A 22613-nucleotide genomic window follows, 5' to 3' on the forward strand; every position below is an offset into this window, starting at 1 on the left:
TTAAAAACTAAAAAATGATTTAGCCCATTTGTGCATTTAAAATTATATCAAATGATGAAATGAGAATTGTTTAATCAATATTAAATGATTAAATGAAAATTCAAATAGCCTATATTCAAATTTTATTTTACTTTTTTTTTTTAAGAAAACTTTGAGTTGACTTGTTGAATTTCGTTATTAAATAAAATATATTTACACACACACAGAATAAATGTCTTAGGCCTACCTTGTGACTCAAATGGCAGATGAGAATGCAGCTTCCCTTAACGGTCCAGCTTCCGCTCCAGAACCCATGCAGAGCTGACGCGAGGTCCTCCAGTGGCCTGACGCTGACGGCAGCAGATGGCCTGTCCACCTCTGGACAAGTACACATTAGGGTCTGTCACCTCAAGAGCTGATGCGAGGTCCTCCAGTGGCCTGACGCTGACGGCAGCAGATGGCCTGTCCACCTCTGGACAAGTACACGTTAGGGTCTGTCACCTCAAGAGCTGATGCGAGGTCCTCCAGTGGCCTGACGCTGACGGCAGCAGATGGCCCGTCCACTTCTGGACAAGTACACGTTAGGGTCTGTCACCTCAAGAGCTGACGTGAGGTCCTCCAGTGGCCTAACGCTGACGGCAGCAGATGGCCCGTCCACCTCTGGACAAGTACACGTTAGGGTCTGTCACCTCAAGAGCTGATGCGAGGTCCTCCAGTGGCCTGACGCTGACGGCAGCAGATGGCCTGTCCACCTCTGGACAAGTACACGTTAGGGTCTGTCACCTCAAGAGCTGATGCGAGGTCCTCCAGTGGCCTGACGCTGACGGCAGCAGATGGCCTGTCCACCTCTGGACAAGTACACGTTAGGGTCTGTCACCTCAAGAGCTGATGCGAGGTCCTCCAGTGGCCTGACGATGACGGCAGCAGATGGCCTGTCCACCTCTGGACAAGTACACGTTAGGGTCTGTCACCTCAAGAGCTGACGCAAGGTCCTCCAGTGGCCTGACGATGACGGCAGCAGATGGCCCGTCCACCTCTGGACAAGTACACGTTAGGGTCTGTCACCTCAAGAGCTGATGCGAGGTCCTCCAGTGGCCTGACGCTGACGGCAGCAGATGGCCTGTCCACCTCTGGACAAGTACACGTTAGGGTCTGTCACCTCAAGAGCTGATGCGAGGTCCTCCAGTGGCCTGACGATGACGGCAGCAGATGGCCTGTCCACCTCTGGACAAGTACACGTTAGGGTCTGTCACCTCAAGAGCTGACGCAAGGTCCTCCAGTGGCCTGACGCTGACGGCAGCAGATGGCCTGTCCACCTCTGGACAAGTACACGTTAGGGTCTGTCACCTCAAGAGCTGATGCGAGGTCCTCCAGTGGCCTGACGATGACGGCAGCAGATGGCCTGTCCACCTCTGGACAAGTACACGTTAGGGTCTGTCACCTCAAGAGCTGACGCAAGGTCCTCCAGTGGCCTGACTCTGACGGCAGCAGATGGCCCGTCCACCTCTGGACAAGTACACGTTAGGGTCTGTCACCTCAAGAGCTGACGCGAGGTCCTCCAGTGGCCTGACGATGACTGCAGCAGATGGCCCGTCCACCTCTGGACAAGTACACGTTAGGGTCTGTCACCTCAAGAGCTGACGCAAGGTCCTCCAGTGGCCTGACGCTGACGGCAGCAGATGGCCCGTCCACCTCTGTACAAGTACACGTTAGGGTCTGTCACCTCAAGAGCTGATGCGAGGTCCTCCAGTGGCCTGACGCTGACGGCAGCAGATGGCCCGTCCACCTCTGGACAAGTACACGTTAGGGTCTGTCACCTCAAGAGCTGATGCGAGGTCCTCCAGTGGCCTGACGCTGACGGCAGCAGATGGCCTGTCCACCTCTGGACAAGTACACGTTAGGGTCTGTCACCTCAAGAGCTGATGCGAGGTCCTCCAGTGGCCTGACGCTGACGGCAGCAGATGGCCCGTCCACCTCTGGACAAGTACACGTTAGGGTCTGTCACCTCAAGAGCTGATGCGAGGTCCTCCAGTGGCCTGACGCTGACGGCAGCAGATGGCCTGTCCACCTCTGGACAAGTACACGTTAGGGTCTGTCACCTCAAGAGCTGACGCGAGGTCCTCCAGTGGCCTGACGCTGACGGCAGCAGATGGCCTGTCCACCTCTGTACAAGTACACGTTAGGGTCTGTCACCTCAAGAGCTGATGCGAGGTCCTCCAGTGGCCTGACGCTGACGGCAGCAGATGGCCCGTCCACCTCTGGACAAGTACACGTTAGGGTCTGTCACCTCAAGAGCTGATGCGAGGTCCTCCAGTGGCCTGACGCTGACGGCAGCAGATGGCCTGTCCACCTCTGGACAAGTACACGTTAGGGTCTGTCACCTCAAGAGCTGATGCGAGGTCCTCCAGTGGCCTGACGCTGACGGCAGCAGATGGCCTGTCCACCTCTGTACAAGTACACGTTAGGGTCTGTCACCTCAAGAGCTGACGCGAGGTCCTCCAGTGGCCTGACGCTGACGGCAGCAGATGGCCTGTCCACCTCTGGACAAGTACACGTTAGGGTCTGTCACCTCAAGAGCTGACGCAAGGTCCTCCAGTGGCCTGACGCTGACGGCAGCAGATGGCCCGTCCACCTCTGGACAAGTACACGTTAGGGTCTGTCACCTCAAGAGCTGATGCGAGGTCCTCCAGTGGCCTGACGCTGACGGCAGCAGATGGCCTGTCCACCTCTGGACAAGTACACGTTAGGGTCTGTCACCTCAAGAGCTGATGCGAGGTCCTCCAGTGGCCTGACGCTGACGGCAGCAGATGGCCTGTCCACCTCTGGACAAGTACACGTTAGGGTCTGTCACCTCAAGAGCTGATGCGAGGTCCTCCAGTGGCCTGACGCTGACGGCAGCAGATGGCCTGTCCACCTCTGGACAAGTACACGTTAGGGTCTGTCACCTCAAGAGCTGACGCAAGGTCCTCCAGTGGCCTGACGCTGACGGCAGCAGATGGCCCGTCCACCTCTGGACAAGTACACGTTAGGGTCTGTCACCTCAAGAGCTGACGCAAGGTCCTCCAGTGGCCTGACGATGACGGCAGCAGATGGCCCGTCCACCTCTGTACAAGTACACGTTAGGGTCTGTCACCTCAAGAGCTGACGCAAGGTCCTCCAGTGGCCTGACGATGACGGCAGCAGATGGCCCGTCCACCTCTGGACAAGTACACGTTAGGGTCTGTCACCTCAAGAGCTGACGTGAGGTCCTCCAGTGGCCTGACGATGACGGCAGCAGATGGCCTGTCCACCTCTGGACAAGTACACGTTAGGGTCTGTCACCTCAAGAGCTGACGCGAGGTCCTCCAGTGGCCTGACGCTGACGGCAGCAGATGGCCCGTCCACCTCTGGACAAGTACACATTAGGGTCTGTCACCTCAAGAGCTGACGCGAGGTCCTCCAGTGGCCTGACGCTGACGGCAGCAGATGGCCTGTCCACCTCTGGACAAGTACACGTTAGGGTCTGTCACCTCAAGAGCTGACGCGAGGTCCTCCAGTGGCCTGACGCTGACGGCAGCAGATGGCCTGTCCACCTCTGGACAAGTACACATTAGGGTCTGTCACCTCAAGAGCTGACGCGAGGTCCTCCAGTGGCCTGACGCTGACGGCAGCAGATGGCCCGTCCACCTCTGGACAAGTACACGTTAGGGTCTGTCACCTCAAGAGCTGACGCAAGGTCCTCCAGTGGCCTGACGCTGACGGCAGCAGATGGCCCGTCCACCTCTGGACAAGTACACGTTAGGGTCTGTCACCTCAAGAGCTGACGCAAGGTCCTCCAGTGGCCTGACGCTGACGGCAGCAGATGGCCCGTCCACCTCTGTACAAGTACACGTTAGGGTCTGTCACCTCAAGAGCTGACGCAAGGTCCTCCAGTGGCCTGACGATGACGGCAGCAGATGGCCCGTCCACCTCTGGACAAGTACACGTTAGGGTCTGTCACCTCAAGAGCTGACGCGAGGTCCTCCAGTGGCCTGACGCTGACGGCAGCAGATGGCCCGTCCACCTCTGGACAAGTACACGTTAGGGTCTGTCACCTCAAGAGCTGACGCGAGGTCCTCCAGTGGCCTGACGCTGACGGCAGCAGATGGCCCGTCCACCTCTGGACAAGTACACGTTAGGGTCTGTCACCTCAAGAGCTGACGCAAGGTCCTCCAGTGGCCTGACGATGACGGCAGCAGATGGCCCGTCCACCTCTGGACAAGTACACGTTAGGGTCTGTCACCTCAAGAGCTGATGCGAGGTCCTCCAGTGGCCTGACGCTGACGGCAGCAGATGGCCCGTCCACCTCTGGACAAGTACACGTTAGGGTCTGTCACCTCAAGAGCTGACGCAAGGTCCTCCAGTGGCCTGACGCTGACGGCAGCAGATGGCCCGTCCACCTCTGTACAAGTACACGTTAGGGTCTGTCACCTCAAGAGCTGACGCAAGGTCCTCCAGTGGCCTGACGATGACGGCAGCAGATGGCCCGTCCACCTCTGGACAAGTACACGTTAGGGTCTGTCACCTCAAGAGCTGATGCGAGGTCCTCCAGTGGCCTGACGCTGACGGCAGCAGATGGCCCGTCCACCTCTGTACAAGTACACGTTAGGGTCTGTCACCTCAAGAGCTGATGCGAGGTCCTCCAGTGGCCTGACGCTGACGGCAGCAGATGGCCCGTCCACCTCTGGACAAGTACACGTTAGGGTCTGTCACCTCAAGAGCTGACGCAAGGTCCTCCAGTGGCCTGACGCTGACGGCAGCAGATGGCCCGTCCACCTCTGGACAAGTACACGTTAGGGTCTGTCACCTCAAGAGCTGACGCAAGGTCCTCCAGTGGCCTGACGCTGACGGCAGCAGATGGCCCGTCCACCTCTGTACAAGTACACGTTAGGGTCTGTCACCTCAAGAGCTGACGCAAGGTCCTCCAGTGGCCTGACGATGACGGCAGCAGATGGCCCGTCCACCTCTGGACAAGTACACGTTAGGGTCTGTCACCTCAAGAGCTGACGCAAGGTCCTCCAGTGGCCTGACGCTGACGGCAGCAGATGGCCCGTCCACCTCTGGACAAGTACACGTTAGGGTCTGTCACCTCAAGAGCTGACGCGAGGTCCTCCAGTGGCCTGACGATGACGGCAGCAGATGGCCCGTCCACCTCTGGACAAGTACACGTTAGGGTCTGTCACCTCAAGAGCTGACGCGAGGTCCTCCAGTGGCCTGACGCTGACGGCAGCAGATGGCCCGTCCACCTCTGGACAAGTACACCTTAGGGTCTGTCACCTCAAGAGCTGACGTGAGGTCCTCCAGTGGCCTGACGCTGACGGCAGCAGATGGCCCGTCCACCTCTGGACAAGTACACATTAGGGTCTGTCACCTCAAGAGCTGACGCAAGGTCCTCCAGTGGCCTGACGATGACGGCAGCAGATGGCCCGTCCACCTCTGGACAAGTACACCTTAGGGTCTGTCACCTCAAGAGCTGACGCGAGGTCCTCCAGTGGCCTGACGCTGACGGCAGCAGATGGCCCGTCCACCTCTGGACAAGTACACGTTAGGGTCTGTCACCTCAAGAGCTGATGCGAGGTCCTCCAGTGGCCTGACGCTGACGGCAGCAGATGGCCCGTCCACCTCTGGACAAGTACACCTTAGGGTCTGTCACCTCAAGAGCTGATGCGAGGTCCTCCAGTGGCCTGACGATGACGGCAGCAGATGGCCTGTCCACCTCTGGACAAGTACACCTTAGGGTCTGTCACCTCAAGAGCTGATGCGAGGTCCTCCAGTGGCCTGACGATGACGGCAGCAGATGGCCTGTCCACCTCTGGACAAGTACACCTTAGGGTCTGTCACCTCAAGAGCTGATGCGAGGTCCTCCAGTGGCCTGACGATGACGGCAGCAGATGGCCTGTCCACCTCTGGACAAGTACACCTTAGGGTCTGTCACCTCAAGAGCTGATGCGAGGTCCTCCAGTGGCCTGACGCTGACGGCAGCAGATGGCCCGTCCACCTCTGGACAAGTACACCTTAGGGTCTGTCACCTCAAGAGCTGACGTGCTCAACATGCACTCCGCCATCTTTCCCCGACTTCCCCGCGGTTCATCGGACACTCTTAGACGCGTCTTAGACGCATTCAGGCGTTCTGTAATGTCCAGTGTTTTGTAGCGAATTACAATGGAAACGTTTTCCATTCCAGTCGGGTCCCTGGTCCCTCTACTTTCACAGTAAACCAGGAATCGCCGATTTCTTTCACTCTTGCGTCAGTCACAGCGCTGATCATTACAGCAGCGAGCTCATGCTGAGCTTCATGGCTTGTGGAAGTGGCATTTTCAGGAATTGTTTTCACAGTCTCAGCCGAATGGGGTTAGGGCCCTAACGGGGGTCCTCCAGTGATGAGGTGAGCAGTCCCAGCTTCACCCACATGACCACAGGCCTCAGTCTCCAGGGTTAACCCTAACCCTAACCCTAACCCTAACCCTGGACCCCAGAAGCTCCACAGCATCAGTGAGAGGAGACGTGTAGTCTCGATTCCTCTGTGTTCTGCATACAGTAGCGTCGAGATTTCTTTACCTTTATCAGTTCGGCTTACCTTTTCTTTCCACATACTATAACAAGTCAAGTGTTGGACAGTAACAAGGACAGTTCATGTCTGTTGAATCCTTTGTTTGCACGGCGTGTTTGTAGTCACAGAAGCCTCTGGTTGTGATGCTGGGTCTAGTCCCGCTCTGCCCGATCGAGGTCTGCGTCGCACATCTAGCGCTACAGAGCAGAAGGCTACGTCTGCTTTAGCCGAATACTTCAGCCAATCTCTCTTCTCAAACCACGTGTGTGGAAATGCTCTCTTTCTGGTGCCAAGCCTGTGGGATACAGGCTTAACCTGACTTTCCCACATCACCTGGGCGAGTGTCTTCATGATGACTGGAAGCAGTCGCTCGGCTGCCGTCGCCCTATCTATCTATCTGTCTATCTATCTATATGTCTATCTATCTATCTATCTATATGTCTGTCTATCTATATATATGTCTGTCTATCTATATGTCTATCTATCTGTCTGTCTGTCTGTCTGTCTGTGTCTATCTGTCTATATGTCTGTCTGTCTATCTATCTGTCTGTCTATCTATCTATCTATCTGTCTATCTATATGTCTATCTATCTGTCTATCTATCTATCTGTCTGTCTGTCTGTCTGTCTGTCTGTCTGTCTATCTGTCTTTCTATCTATCTCTGTCTATCTATCTATCTGTCTGTCTGTCTGTCTATCTATCGGTCTATATATCTGTCTATCTATATGTCTGTCTGTCTGTCTGTCTCTATCTCTCTCTGTCTGTCTGTCTCTATCTCTCTCTGTCTGTCTATCTATCTGTCTGTCTGTCTGTCTATCTATATCCCGCGGTGATGTGTGTGTGTGTTGCGCAGTGGCGTGCGAACTCGTCTTGAAAACGAGTGCCTTTGGCTTAGACACAGTTAACCAGTTTAAACACGCTGGCAGAAATATACATTTGATTACATGTTGGAGAACAGACAGAAGACGACCCGTGATGTGCGTTTGATGGTAGTGTGTGCAGAACTCTGCAGATTCACTTTATTTCCACATTGTTTAATAATCCAAATGTAGTTGTTGTTATTATACAAACCAAAGGACAGGCAATGATTTTTGGGCTGAAAAAAAATGCTTGTCTCTGTGTTTGTTACAAAGATAGCCTATCTAATTATGATGATAATAATCATTTAAATAAAAAAATATCTAAATAATAGCACACACACACACATATACCTATAAACATATGATCTGAAGTAACTAGTAATAGCTACTTGAGTAGTTTTTTCATTGGATACTTTTTTACTCCAGTAACTATTAAGATTATTACTTTACTTTGAGTAAATATTTCTGTAAGTAGCCTACTTGTACTTTACTTCAGTATAGTTTTTGGATACTCGCTACAAGAGCTACTGCACTCATCTCTTGCACATCCATGGCTCCTTCATCTGTCGTGCGTCTCCTAGCAACGAGGAGTGTGTTTCTGCGCGAGTTTGTTGTTCGGAATGACTTGCAAGTCTGGTACTGTGTGATTCTCAGGCATGTAGTGGATGACGCATAGTTTTTCTCTGTAATCGTTCACAAAGTCGGCAAGTGTATGATGCCAGCAGTTTAAAAATCTATTCAGATTTTAAAATTCGTGTAGTGTATTCCAGCCTTAAGAAGTAGAAGTTAAACATTTACATTTATTCATTTAGCAGATGCTTTTATCCAAAGCGACTTACAAATGAGAACAATAGAAGTAAACAAGTATCTTCTATATACAGTATGAACGCAGTCTGGACATCACAATGTCATTGTCACGTGACCTACAACAGTTGTTCTGATGTTTATTAGCTGCAGTAAAGAGGAAGAGCTGATCGGATCACGTGTGCTGCCGCTTCGCTTTTGAATTGAATTCAATTGCTCTCGCGGTACTTTGATGTCATAAACCGATCAGTCTGTGCAGCGCCGGTTCAAGTCGAACAAGCCTTATGGCTCCACCCCACACCCGCCCTGGCTTCACCCCTATATGGCTCCACCCCTAGACCCGCTCTGGCTCCACCCCATATGGCTCCACCCTTAGACCCACCTCTGGCTCCGCTCCTAGACCCGCTGCTGGCTCCACCCCTAGACCCGCCCTTGGTCCACCCCATATGGCTCCACCCCTAGACCCGCCCTGGCTCCACCTCCTAGACCCGCCTCAGGCTCCGCCCCTAGACTTCTTCTGGCTCCACCCCTAGACCACCTCTGGCTCCACCCCTAGACCCACCTCTGGCTCTACCCACTAGACCCGCCCTTGCTCCGCCCCATATGGCTCCACCCCTAGACCAGCCCTGGCTCCACCCCTAGATCCACCATGGCTCCACCCCATATGGCTCCACCCCTAGACCCACCTCTGGCTTCGCCCCTAGACCCGCCTCTGGCTCCACCCCATATGGCTCCACCCCTAGACCCACCTATAGCTCCACCCCTAGACCCACCTCTGGCTCCGCCCCTAGACCCGCCCTTGCTCCACCCCATATGGCTCCACCCCTAGACCCACCTCTGGCTCCGCCCCTAGACCCGCCTCTGGCTCTACCCTCTAGACCTGCCCTTGCTCCACCCCATATGGCTCCACCCCTAGACCCGCCCTGGCGCCGCCCCTAGACCCACCTCTGGCTCCACCCCCTAGACCCGCCTCAGGCTCTGCCCCTAGACTGCCTCTGGCTCCACCCCTAGATCCACCATGGCTCCACCCCATATGGCTCCACCCCTAGACCCACCTCTGGCTCCGCCCCTAGACCCGCCTCTGGCTCCACCCCTAGACCCACCTCTGGCTCCACCCCTAGACCCGCCTCTGGCTCTACCCCCTAGACCCGCCCTTGCTCCGCCCCATATGGCTCCACCCCTAGACCCGCCCTGGCGCCTCTCTTTCCTCCACCTCTTCTCACACATTCCATCCAATCCTTCCCATTACAAGATAAACCCATTACGGATAAACTCGGGAACGAGTCTAAGAAGCAAGATCGTGTAGAATGTTTCTAGATGTTCATCTGAGGAGACAGAGAGGCAGTGCCTCCTCAAAAATTAGGCAAACACTAAGAAATATGACATTGGCTTTTCTAAGTGCCTGTACAGTGACACCAGCTTTCCACTCTTTCCACTGAGTGCATTGTGGGTAATTGAGAAGGAATGGGGGAAAGTCACATGATCGGAGGCACTGCGCTATGATTGGATGTTCACGCGATAAGTCCCGCCTCTTGCTTTCGTGCGCGTTCTGAATGAATAAATAATGGTGTAAATGGGAAGTTCATAAAAGTAAAAACTCTTCGCTGTGTGACACTGAGATTACAGGCAGATCTGTGTGTCTGTGTCCATCAGTGTTTCTGAGCAACTGATGAGCCCAACATAAAGAACACACTAAAGATCTATCTGGCTTTATGAGTGAACTCTGCACTCCTTCTGTAGTGGATTGCTGTGTTTCAGAGGATATGCTGGCCACTGTATGCTGGCCACTGTCAGATTCTCATTTCATCTCATGAGAATCTACGATGCAGAAAAACACAGTTTACACACACCTGGCAGAATCGGCTAAATATTAATCATTTTAGGAGTATGTGTTTGAGCTCTTCACAGCACTGACTGTGTGTGTGTGTGTGTTTGAGCTCTTCACAGCACTGACTCTGAGTGTGTGTGTGTGCGTGTGTGTATGTTTATGTTTGAGCTCTTCACAGCACTGACTGTGTGTGTGTGTGCGCCATCAGGGCAGAATGAAAAAAAAAAACCAAGGGAGAACCCAGACTCAGTTGCTCAGTTCTCCTCTGTCTCCAATGAACGAACAGTGTGTGATTATGCTTCAGGCAGCATTACAGGTCAGAAGTCAGATTGGATCATATCCAGTTCCATCTGGTTGAAGATCGGAGTCACGCCGGTATGGAGACGAGTTTGTTGAGGATCAGTGCCGATGGCTGTTGTTACGATGAGGCCTTCACAGGAGAGAGTCTAGTATCTCCGCTGACACTTCAGGCATGTGTTGTGGTCGTGTCTAGGTGCAGGTCCTCCATCTGATCTGGATACGGCCCGGATCCGGCTGACTACATCATGAGTTGTGGTCGTGTCTAGGCGCAGGTCCTCCATCTGATCTGGATACGGCCCGGATCCGGCTGACTACATCATGAGTTGTGGTCGTGTCTAGGCGCAGGTCCTCCATCTGATCTGGATACGGCCCGGATCCGGCTGACTACATCATGTGTTGTGGTCGTGTCTAGGTGCAGGTCCTCCATCTGATCTGGATACGGCCCGGATCCGGCTGACTACATCATGAGTTGTGGTCGTGTCTAGGCGCAGGTCCTCCATCTGATCTGGATACGGCCCGGATCCGGCTGACTACATCATGTGTTGTGGTTGTGTCTAGGCGCAGGTCCTCCATCTGATCTCGATACGGCCCGGATCCGGCTGACTACATCATGTGTTGTGGTCGTGTCTAGGTGCAGGTCCTCCATCTGATCTGGTTACGGCCTGGATCCAGCTGACTACATCATGCGTTGTGGTTGTGTCTAGGCGCAGGTCCTCCATCTGATCTGGATACGGCCCGGATCCGGCTGACTACATCATGTGTTGTGGTCGTGTCTAGGTGCAGGTCCTCCATCTGATCTGGTTACGGCCTGGATCCAGCTGACTACATCATGCGTTATGGGCGTGTCTAGGTGCAGGTCCTCCATCTGATCTGGATACGGCCCGGATCCAGCTGACTACATCATGCGTTGTGGGCGTGTCTAGGTGCAGGTCCTCCATCTGATCTGGTTACGGCCTGGATCCAGCTGACTACATCATGCATTGTGGGCGTGTCTAGGTGCAGGTCCTCCATCTGATCTGGATACGGCCCGGATCCGGCTGACTACATCATGAGTTGTGGTCGTGTCTAGGTGCAGGTCCACCATCTGATCTGGATACGGGCCGGATACGGGCTGGATCCGGCTGACTACATCATGTATTGTGGTCGTGTCTAGGTGCAGGTCCACCATCTGATCTGGATACGGGCCGGATACGGGCTGGATCCGGCTGACTACATCATGTGTTGTGGTCGTGTCTAGGCGCAGGTCCTCCATCTGATCTGGATACGGCCCGGATCCGGCTGAATACATCATGCGTTGTGGTCGTGTCTAGGCGCAGGTCCACCATCTGATCTGGATACGGCCTGGATCCGGCTGACTACATCATGCGTTGTGGTCGTGTCTAGGCTCAGGTCCTCCATCTGATCTGGATCCGGCTCGGATCCGGCTGACTACATCATGCGTTGTGCTCGTGTCTAGGCGCAGGTCCACCATCTGATCTGGGTACGGCCCGGATCCGGCTGACTACATCATGCGTTGTGGTCGTGTCTAGGCACAGGTCCTCCATCTGATCTGGATACGGACTGGATCTGGCTGACTACATCATGCGTTGTGGTCGTGTCTAGGCGCAGGTCCTCCATCTGATCTGGATCCGGCTCGGATCCGGCTGACTACATCATGCGTTGTGCTCGTGTCTAGGCGCAGGTCCACCATCTGATCTGGGTACGGCCCGGATCCGGCTGACTACATCATGCGTTGTGGTCGTGTCTAGGCACAGGTCCTCCATCTGATCTGGATACGGCCCGGATCCGGCTGACTACATCATGTGTTGTGGTCGTGTCTAGGCGCAGGTCCTCCATCTGATCTGGGTACGGCCCGGATCCGGCTGACTACATCATGCGTTGTGGTCGTGTCTAGGCGCAGGTCCTCCATCTGATCTGGATCCGGCTCGGATCCGGCTGACTACATCATGCGTTGTGGGCGTGTCTAGGTGCAGGTCCACCATCTGATCTGGGTACGGCTCGGATCCGGCTGACTACATCATGCGTTGTGGGCGTGTCTAGGTGCAGGTCCTCCATCTGATCTGGATACGGACCGGATCCGGCTGACTACATCATGCGTTGTGGTCGTGTCTAGGCGCAGGTCCTCCATCTGATCTGGATCCGGCTGACTACATCATGTGTTGTGCTCGTGTCTAGGCGCAGGTCCACCATCTGATCTGGGTACGGCCCGGATCCGTCTGACTACATCATGCGTTGTGGTCGTGTCTAGGCACAGGTCCTCCATCTGATCTGGCTACGGACCGGATCCGGCTGACTACATCATGCGTTGTGGTCGTGTCTAGGCACAGGTCCTCCATCTGATCTGGATACGGCCCGGATCCGGCTGATTTATGTAAACCTCGGGATATAAACAGAAAGAGTAACATTAGCGTAGATGCCATTTTTATGATGTAACAAATACATCAGGTGTTAGCGTTATACTTTCACACTGTAAAAGTACTATGTGACGTGGGAAAACCTGTATGCGACCTTAACTAAACGTGTTTGATTGTGTGTGTGTGTGTGTGTGTGTGTGTGTGTCTCCCAGCTCTTGCAGATTTGAGCCCTCCTCAGAATCTCTCTGTTCAGAGTCTCAACACACAGTATGTTCTGCGCTGGGACTGGGCTGACGATCAGCAGAGCGCCATCAACGGGACGATCACCTTTACTGCACAGTATCTCTCGTAAGAACACTATATCTCTGCTTTCATCCATAACATCATGTTTATTTAGATTATTGAGCCAATCTTCTAATTACAGATAACAAATTGAAAAATAATTACACAGGCTGGACAGGTCATAATAGATTCTTATGAGAGATTTGAGGTTCATGTCCTGTAGTATAAAAATATTTTAATATATTGACGTTATTTTCCTCCAAATTTCTCATTATCGTAATCTGTCCAGATGTTTTGTTTTATTCTTGCTCTTCTCGATGTGACTTATTTCTGTAACGCTGAAATTAATATCTGCTTAAAGGCAGTACAACAAATACTACCTTGATGTGTAATATAGAATTGCATTATAATAGTAAGAATTAAGTGAGAAATGTGCTGAATTGTGCTTGGGCTTTATTGAAGCTCATAATCTTCATCGCCTACAGACACTCAATCCATGAAGCCAGTCCTCTTCAGACTTACAAATGTTTCGCCAAATGTATGCAAAGCATAGGCAAAAGTTCATGGGAACAGACGTCATCCAGCCAATGATAATGAATTCTAAAGCATTATACTGTATATTGTAAGTAAATATATAGAAGAATACAGACATACACAGAAGTTTCCCTCAGACATCATGTAGAAACCCTCTGTCCAGGGTCAGTGAGTGCTGTACTTCACATGATGAATCGAGTCACTCATGTGGTCTTTTCTCCAACAGGGCAGTTTATTCCCGTAAGCCGACTCACAAGCAGAAATGGAGGACCGTGTGCGTGGATGTTCTGGAGCAGCGCTGTGATTTCACTGATGCTGGACTGAGTTACTGGGGCATATATCTCCTGCGTGTGCGGGCCAACACAGCACAGCAGTTCTCCAACTGGACCAACATCACCTTCTGCCCAGATAAAGAGGGTGATTAAACTGGTCTGTTGTAATCTGGCCTCGGCTCTTGATTCTGCGGTGTGACCACAGCTCTGTCCCTCTCCTCTGTAGCTGATCTAGGTCCTCCGTCCAGTGTGAAGCTGACCTCTGTTAAAGGAGATCTGGAGATCGTCATCGCTGACCCTCTGAGCTGCACCAACGAGTCCATGAAGACGCTGGTCCACGACATGCAGTACCTCATCCACTACTGGAAGCAGCCTGAAGGCTATCAGGTATCTGTGCGCTAATGACCAGCAGTTGCACTGCATAGATCAGCGGTCCTCAACTCTGGCCCTCGAGGGCCCCTGTCCTGCAGGTGATCAAACACACTGGCCTGGGGTTCTCTAGTGGTCCTGCAGAGATCATCCTTGATCAAACACACCTTCCTGGGGTTCTCTAGTGGTCCTGCAGAGATCAGCCCTGATCAAACACACCTGCCTGGGGTTCTCTAGTGGTCCTGCAGAGATCAGCCCTGATCAAACACACCTGCCTGGGGTTCTCTAGTGGTCCTGCAGAGATCAACCCTGATCAAACACACCTGCCTGGGGTTCTCTAGTGGTTCTGCAGAGATCAGCCCTGATCAAACACACCTGCCTGGGGTTCTCTAGTGGTCCTGCAGAGATCAGCCCTGATCAAACACACCTGCCTGGGGTTCTCTAGTGGTTCTGCAGAGATCAGCCCTGATCAAACACACCTGCCTGGGGTTCTCTAGTGGTCCTGTAGAGATCAGCCCTGATCAAACACACCTGCCTGGGGTTCTCTAGTGGTCCTGTAGAGATCAGCCCTGATCAAACACACCTGCCTGGGGTTCTCTAGTGGTCCTGCAGTGATCAGCCCTCATCAAACACACCTGCCTGGGGTTCTCTAGTGGCCCTGCAGAGATCAGCCCTGATCAAACACACCTGCCTGGGGTTCTCTAGTGGCCCTGCAGAGATCAGCCCTGATCAAACACACCTGCCTGGGGTTCTCTAGTGGTCCTGCAGAGATCAGCCCTGATCAAACACACCTGCCTGGGGTTCTCTAGTGGTCCTGCAGAGATCAGCCCTCATCAAACACACCTGCCTGGGGTTCTCTAGTGGTCCTGCAGAGATCAGCTCTGATCAAACACACCTGCCTGGGGTTCTCTAGTGGCCCTGCAGAGATCAGCCCTGATTAAACACACCTGCCTGGGGTTCTCTAGTGGCCCTGCAGTGATCGGCCCTGATCAAACACACCTGCCTGGGGTTCTCTAGTGGTCCTGTAGAGATCAGCCCTGATCAAACACACCTGCCTGGGGTTCTCTAGTGGTCCTGCAGAGATCAGCCCTCATCAAACACACCTGCCTGGGGTTCTCTAGTGGTCCTGCAGAGATCAGCCTAGATCAAACACACCTGCCTGGGGTTCTCTAGTGGCCCTGCAGAGATCAGCCCTGATCAAACACACCTGCCTGGGGTTCTCTAGTGGTCCTGCAGAGATCAGCCCTCATCAAACACACCTGCCTGGGGTTCTCTAGTGGTCCTGCAGTGATCAGCCCTGATCAAACACACCTGCCTGGGGTTCTCTAGTGGTCCTGCAGAGATCAGCCCTGATCAAACACACCTGCCTGGGGTTCTCTAGTGGTCCTGCAGAGATCAGCCCTCATCAAACACACCTGCCTGGGGTTCTCTAGTGGTCCTGCAGAGATCAGCTCTGATCAAACACACCTGCCTGGGGTTCTCTAGTGGCCCTGCAGAGATCAGCCCTCATCAAACACACCTGCCTGGGGTTCTCTAGTGGCCCTGCAGAGATCAGCCCTGATCAAACACACCTGCCTGGGGTTCTCTAGTGGTCCTGCAGTGGTGTTCTCTGGGGTTCTCTAGTGGTCCTGCAGAGATCAGCCCTCATCAAACACACCTGCCTGGGGTTCTCTAGTGGTCCTGCAGTGATCAGCCCTGATCAAACACACCTGCCTGGGGTTCTCTAGTGGTCCTGCAGAGATCAGCCCTGATCAAACACACCTGCCTGGGGTTCTCTAGTGGTCCTGCAGAGATCAGCCCTCATCAAACACACCTGCCTGGGGTTCTCTAGTGGTCCTGCAGAGATCAGCCCTGATCAAACACACCTGCCTGGGGTTCTCTAGTGGTCCTGCAGAGATCAGCCCTCATCAAACACACCTGCCTGGGGTTCTCTAGTGGCCCTGCAGAGATCAGCCCTGATCAAACACACCTGCCTGGGGTTCTCTAGTGGCCCTGCAGAGATCAGCCCTGATCAAACACACCTGCCTGGGGTTCTCTAGTGGTCCTGCAGAGATCAGCCCTGATCAAACACACCTGCCTGGGGTTCTCTAGTGGTCCTGCAGAGATCAGCCCTCATCAAACACACCTGCCTGGGGTTCTCTAGTGGTCCTGCAGAGATCAGCTCTGATCAAACACACCTGCCTGGGGTTCTCTAGTGGCCCTGCAGAGATCAGCCCTGATTAAACACACCTGCCTGGGGTTCTCTAGTGGCCCTGCAGTGATCGGCCCTGATCAAACACACCTGCCTGGGGTTCTCTAGTGGTTCTGCAGAGATCAGCCCTGATCAAACACACCTGCCTGGGGTTCTCTAGTGGTCCTGCAGAGATCAGCCCTGATCAAACACACCGGCCTGGGGTTCTCTAGTGGTCCTGCAGTGATCAGCCCTGATCAAACACACCTGATTCAACTCATCAGCTCATTAACCCATGTGATAATGAGCTGATGAGTTGAATCAGGTGTGTTTGATTAGGGAGACAAAGAAAATATGCAGTGTTGGGGTGCCGGCAGGACAGGTTTGGGAACCACTGCTCTAGTGGCCCTGCAGTGATCAGCCCTGATCAAACACACCTGCCTGGGGTTCTCTAGTGGTCCTGCAGTGATCAGCCCTGATCAAACACACCTGCCTGGGGTTCTCTAGTGGTCCTGCAGTGATCAGCCCTGATCAAACACACCTGCCTGGGGTTCTCTAGTGGTCCTGCAGAGATCAGCCCTCATCAAACACACCGGCCTGGGGTTCTCTAGTGGTCCTGCAGAGATCAGCCTTGATCAAACACACCTGCCTGGGGTTCTCTAGTGGTCCTGCAGAGATCAGCCCTCATCAAACACACCTGCCTGGGGTTCTCTAGTGGCCCTGCAGAGATCAGCCCTGATCAAACACACCTGCCTGGGGTTCTCTAGTGGCCCTGCAGAGATCAGCCCTGATCAAACACACCTGCCTGGGGTTCTCTAGTGGTCCTGCAGAGATCAGCCCTGATCAAACACACCTGCCTGGGGTTCTCTAGTGGTCCTGCAGAGATCAGCCCTCATCAAACACACCTGCCTGGGGTTCTCTAGTGGTCCTGCAGAGATCAGCTCTGATCAAACACACCTGCCTGGGGTTCTCTAGTGGCCCTGCAGAGATCAGCCCTGATTAAACACACCTGCCTGGGGTTCTCTAGTGGCCCTGCAGTGATCGGCCCTGATCAAACACACCTGCCTGGGGTTCTCTAGTGGTCCTGCAGAGATCAGCCCTGATCAAACACACCTGCCTGGGGTTCTCTAGTGGTCCTGCAGAGATCAGCCCTCATCAAACACACCTGCCTGGGGTTCTCTAGTGGCCCTGCAGAGATCAGCCCTGATCAAACACACCTGCCTGGGGTTCTCTAGTGGCCCTGCAGAGATCAGCCCTGATCAAACACACCTGCCTGGGGTTCTCTAGTGGTCCTGCAGAGATCAGCCCTGATCAAACACACCTGCCTGGGGTTCTCTAGTGGTCCTGCAGAGATCAGCCCTCATCAAACACACCTGCCTGGGGTTCTCTAGTGGTCCTGCAGAGATCAGCTCTGATCAAACACACCTGCCTGGGGTTCTCTAGTGGCCCTGCAGAGATCAGCCCTGATTAAACACACCTGCCTGGGGTTCTCTAGTGGCCCTGCAGTGATCGGCCCTGATCAAACACACCTGCCTGGGGTTCTCTAGTGGTTCTGCAGAGATCAGCCCTGATCAAACACACCTGCCTGGGGTTCTCTAGTGGTCCTGCAGAGATCAGCCCTGATCAAACACACCGGCCTGGGGTTCTCTAGTGGTCCTGCAGTGATCAGCCCTGATCAAACACACCTGATTCAACTCATCAGCTCATTAACCCATGTGATAATGAGCTGATGAGTTGAATCAGGTGTGTTTGATTAGGGAGACAAAGAAAATATGCAGTGTTGGGGTGCCGGCAGGACAGGTTTGGGAACCACTGCTCTAGTGGCCCTGCAGTGATCAGCCCTGATCAAACACACCTGCCTGGGGTTCTCTAGTGGTCCTGCAGTGATCAGCCCTGATCAAACACACCTGCCTGGGGTTCTCTAGTGGTCCTGCAGTGATCAGCCCTGATCAAACACACCTGCCTGGGGTTCTCTAGTGGTCCTGCAGAGATCAGCCCTCATCAAACACACCGGCCTGGGGTTCTCTAGTGGCCCTGTAGAGATCAGCCCTCATCAAACACACCTGCCTGGGGTTCTCTAGTGGTCCTGCAGAGATCAGCCCTGATCAAACACACCTGCCTGGGGTTCTCTAGTGGTCCTGCAGAGATCAGCCCTGATCAAACACACCTGCCTGGGGTTCTCTAGTGGTCCTGCAGTGATCAGCCCTGATCAAACACACCTGCCTGGGGTTCTCTAGTGGTCCTGCAGAGATCAGCCCTCATCAAACACACCGGCCTGGGGTTCTCTAGTGGTCCTGCAGAGATCAGCCTTGATCAAACACACCTGCCTGGGGTTCTCTAGTGGTCCTGCAGAGATCAGCCCTGATCAAACACACCTGCCTGGGGTTCTCTAGTGGTCCTGCAGAGATCAGCCCTCATCAAACACACCTGCCTGGGGTTCTCTAGTGGTCCTGCAGAGATCAGCCCTGATCAAACACACCTGCCTGGGGTTCTCTAGTGGTCCTGCAGAGATCAGCCCTGATCAAACACACCTGCCTGGGGTTCTCTAGTGGCCCTGCAGTGATCAGCCCTGATCAAACACACCTGCCTGGGGTTCTCTAGTGGCCCTGCAGTGATCAGCCCTGATCAAACACACCTGCCTGGGGTTCTCTAGTGGCCCTGCAGTGATCAGCCCTGATCAAACACACCTGCCTGGGGTTCTCTAGTGGTCCTGAAGATCTTGATTAACTGGTGCAGGTGTGTTTGAGCAGGGTTGGAGCTGAACTCTGCAGGACAGTTCTGCTGCGTCCCAATTTGCCTACTATACTACACCCTAAAAGTATGTACTCTTTTTGTGAAGAAAAGGTACATACTTTTGAGTGTGTTGCAAAAGAGTAGTCAATCTATTGGACAAACTTCTTCATCTTTAACGGACAGCTTTGTTATGTGGATCCTGTCACCATAAACTGCCCAGTCAATCATCTTGCCACAGTTAAAATCATCCATTCAATCTAAATTTAATTTCCTACCATTTCGGAGAGAAATGTTGCAGCATGTTGATCTGCTAGTCATGGGTCTTTCATACGGAGACTCTCATGTGTTTGCAATTTGAATATAATGATGCATTTAAAAGTTAATGGCTAAACATATCTTTACAAAAGTTCACAATGCTGCTGCAGATGAAATATAATGTGGACAACACTGAATAAATACATTTTTGTCAGGTTAGATACTGATAATTAATCACTCAAACCGCTTTATCTAAACCTCTCTGCTTAACCGCCGGACTCCCGTGTCCTTCATGTCTGTAGATTTTTTTTAAACACTTTTCACTCGTGTTTGTAGTTCTAATCGAATCCTCGTCCTGCGCGCTATTGGTTGTTGGTGATATTAGCCGTTAAAGTGTGCATCAATCTGCACTTTGGATTCTGACCAGAAATAGTAGACCATCCGTGTATCTTGGGAATACTCATTTCAACATGCTACGATTTGGGACGTACTTATTCTATTTTCAAGTACTATTTAGGATGTATAGTAAGCGAATTGGGATGCACCGATAGTGTCCGAAAGTGGCATCTAATGTGGACTAGTAGAGTCTGACATCTCTGATGTCAACATCATGTCTGAGACTGAAGGAATACAGAAGTGCTTTTAAGAGCATGATGACCACGTCCTTTAGAAAGATGTTTGTTTCTAATCTGTATCCAGATTCTTCTCTCTTAAAGTACTTTAAAACTATTTCCACAAACACTGAGGTCCAGAAGTCTGAATATGTGGATGTCACTGGATTTTTGGACCATTAATCCACCAACAATAATAATATTAAAAAGGATAATAATGGTACTGCTGAGTGAAGTATAGCATTCCCGCTATAGCTAACCCATTCCCTCTCCTCTTGTGCCTGTGCAGAAGGCTGAAGTCTTGAAGACGCAGAATAATGTGGTGACGCTGCCTAAGCTGGACCGATGGACGGGGTACTGTGTCAGAGTTCAGAGTCGCTATGACTTCTACAACAAGACAAGTGTCTTCAGTGACAAACACTGCACACGCACTGAAGGTCAGCAGATCCATCTCTCACACACACACACACACACACACTCACTCACTCACTCACTCACTCACTCACTCACTCACTCACTCACTCACTCACTCACTCACACGTACACGCTGAGTTCAGTTTGCTTTCCAGTGAAATCAACAAGAGTCATATATGGTTGTTAATAACTCTTCATGTCTGATAACAGTTTTCATTTATGAGTCACGTGTCATGTTAACCTCATGGTTCAATAAAAGGTTAATGAACAACCCACACTCAAATGTTTCTTAAACATACAGCCATAGAAGTGAAAACTAAATATGGTGCTCCAGTGACACAACTTACCCCTCACTGCACCTTTACCTAGTAAAGGCTGCCATTCTGAGAAACATGATTCATTTAATAAATGTAATTCTCTTAAGCTACATCATTCATATGGTTATTCAGCAATATCTATGATATTTATAACCTACCATTTATGGATCATAAGGCAGAATCTATGCTTCAGATGTCATGGCTAGTCCAGCCCAGATGAATGAGTGTGAGACGTGTAGAGACTGAATGCTGTGTGTGATTTCAGGACTGATTCCGTACTGGCAGATATTTCTGTACTTCCTGTTGTCGCTGGGGGTGTGGTTCCTGCTGGGGCTGCTGGTGTGGTTTAGCTTTTACAAGGTGTTTAAGTCCTTCAAGAGCATCTTCTACCCAAATGTTCAACTCCCGCCTCACATTCAGGAGGTAAAAACATTTATACTCTTTGTTACATGCTATGATATCACAAGGTTTCAATGACCTTTGAATAAAGATGTGTCAGTTAGTTGTTATGCATTGATTAACTGTTTGTCAAAATACATCAGATTTCTCCAGGAATTAAGACAAAAGACAGTGTTTGCAGAGAAGCATTTCTGTTGAATCATAATTAAATTGAGCACATTTTTACTACCTGTTCTAACTTGTCAGTATGACAAAAAATACATAATACGAGAGTTATGCGAGAGATGTAGCCTAAGGGTCGTCTATATGGGACATCTTTTGGGGGCCATCTAAATGGGTCATCTATAGGGGTTGTCTATATCGGCCATCTAAAGGGGTTGTCTATATCGGCCATCTATAGGGGTTGTCTATATGGGCCATCTATAGGGATTGTCTATATGGGCCATCTATAGGGGTTGTCTATATCGGCCATCTATAGGGGTTGTCTATATCGGCCATCTAAAGGGGTTGTCTATATCGGCCATCTATAGGGGTTGTCTATATGGGCCATCTATAGGGGTTGTCTATATGGGCCATCTATAGGGATTGTCTATATGGGCCATCTATAGGGATTGTCTATATCGGCCATCTATAGGGATTGTCTATATGGGCCATCTATAGGGATTGTCTATATGGGCCATCTATAGGGATTGTCTATATTGGCCATCTATAGGGATTGTCTATATGGGCCATCTATAGGGGTTGTCTATATCGGCCATCTAAAGGGGTTGTCTATATGGGCCATCTATAGGGATTGTCTATATGGGCCATCTATAGGGATTGTCTATATGGGCCATCTATAGGGATTGTCTATATCGGCCATCTATAGGGATTGTCTATATGGGCCATCTATAGGGGTTGTCTATATCGGCCATCTAAAGGGGTTGTCTATATCGGCCATCTATAGGGGTTGTCTATACCAGTGGTTCTCAACTCCAGTCCTCGGGACCCGCTGCTCTGCACATTTTGTATGTCTCTCTTATCTGACACACTCAAATCAGTTCATGGAGTCTCTCCTAACGAGCTGATGATCTGGTTCAGGTGTGTTAAATAAGGGAGACATACAAAATGTGCAGAGCAGCGGGTCCCGAGGACTGGAGTTGAGAACCACTGGTCTGTACAGGCCATCTATAGGGGTTGTCTATATCGGCCATCTATAGGGATTGTCTATACAGGCCATCTATAGGGGTTGTCTATTAGGGTGGTCCTTATTTTTAAAGTATCCAATTGTCATGCTCTTAACCCTTCAAATTGTTCCTTTATATAAGAAAATACAGCATGCCAATTTTTATGGCAGTAACATAATAATTACTGGTAGCTCAATAGCTTTAAACTTTCTGAGATTTTGATGATTTTCGTAAAAACAGATCATTTGATTTGATATTGTACCTGGCTAGTAAAATTCTTCTATGGGGTTGTCTATATGGGCCATCTACAGGGATTGTCTATACGGGACATCTTTATGGGTCGTCTATATGGGCCATCTATAGGGGTTGTCTATATGGGCCATCTATAGGGGTTGTCT

General features: G+C 51.7%; 1 protein-coding gene across 2 annotated transcripts in view; it reads left to right on the forward strand.

Annotated features, from left to right (window-relative positions):
• LOC307164519 (interferon alpha/beta receptor 1a-like) overlaps nucleotides 1-22613 on the forward strand; it is a 33912-nt gene that overhangs the window by 5299 nt on the left and 6000 nt on the right. Inside the window, exons 2-6 of one of the 2 annotated variants that reach the window (XM_079881447.1) lie at nucleotides 12906-13041; nucleotides 13736-13926; nucleotides 14008-14168; nucleotides 20209-20356; nucleotides 20916-21073. In XM_079881447.1, the coding sequence (XP_079737573.1) occupies nucleotides 12906-13041; nucleotides 13736-13926; nucleotides 14008-14168; nucleotides 20209-20356; nucleotides 20916-21073 (794 nt within the window). The remainder of the gene's footprint in view (nucleotides 1-12905; nucleotides 13042-13735; nucleotides 13927-14007; nucleotides 14169-20208; nucleotides 20357-20915; nucleotides 21074-22613) is intronic. The other variant, XM_079881448.1, reaches the window with a different exon arrangement.

This window comes from Squalius cephalus (genome assembly GCF_949319135.1).
Source record: "Squalius cephalus genome assembly, chromosome: 9".
NCBI classification, from domain to species: domain Eukaryota; kingdom Metazoa; phylum Chordata; class Actinopteri; order Cypriniformes; family Leuciscidae; genus Squalius; species Squalius cephalus.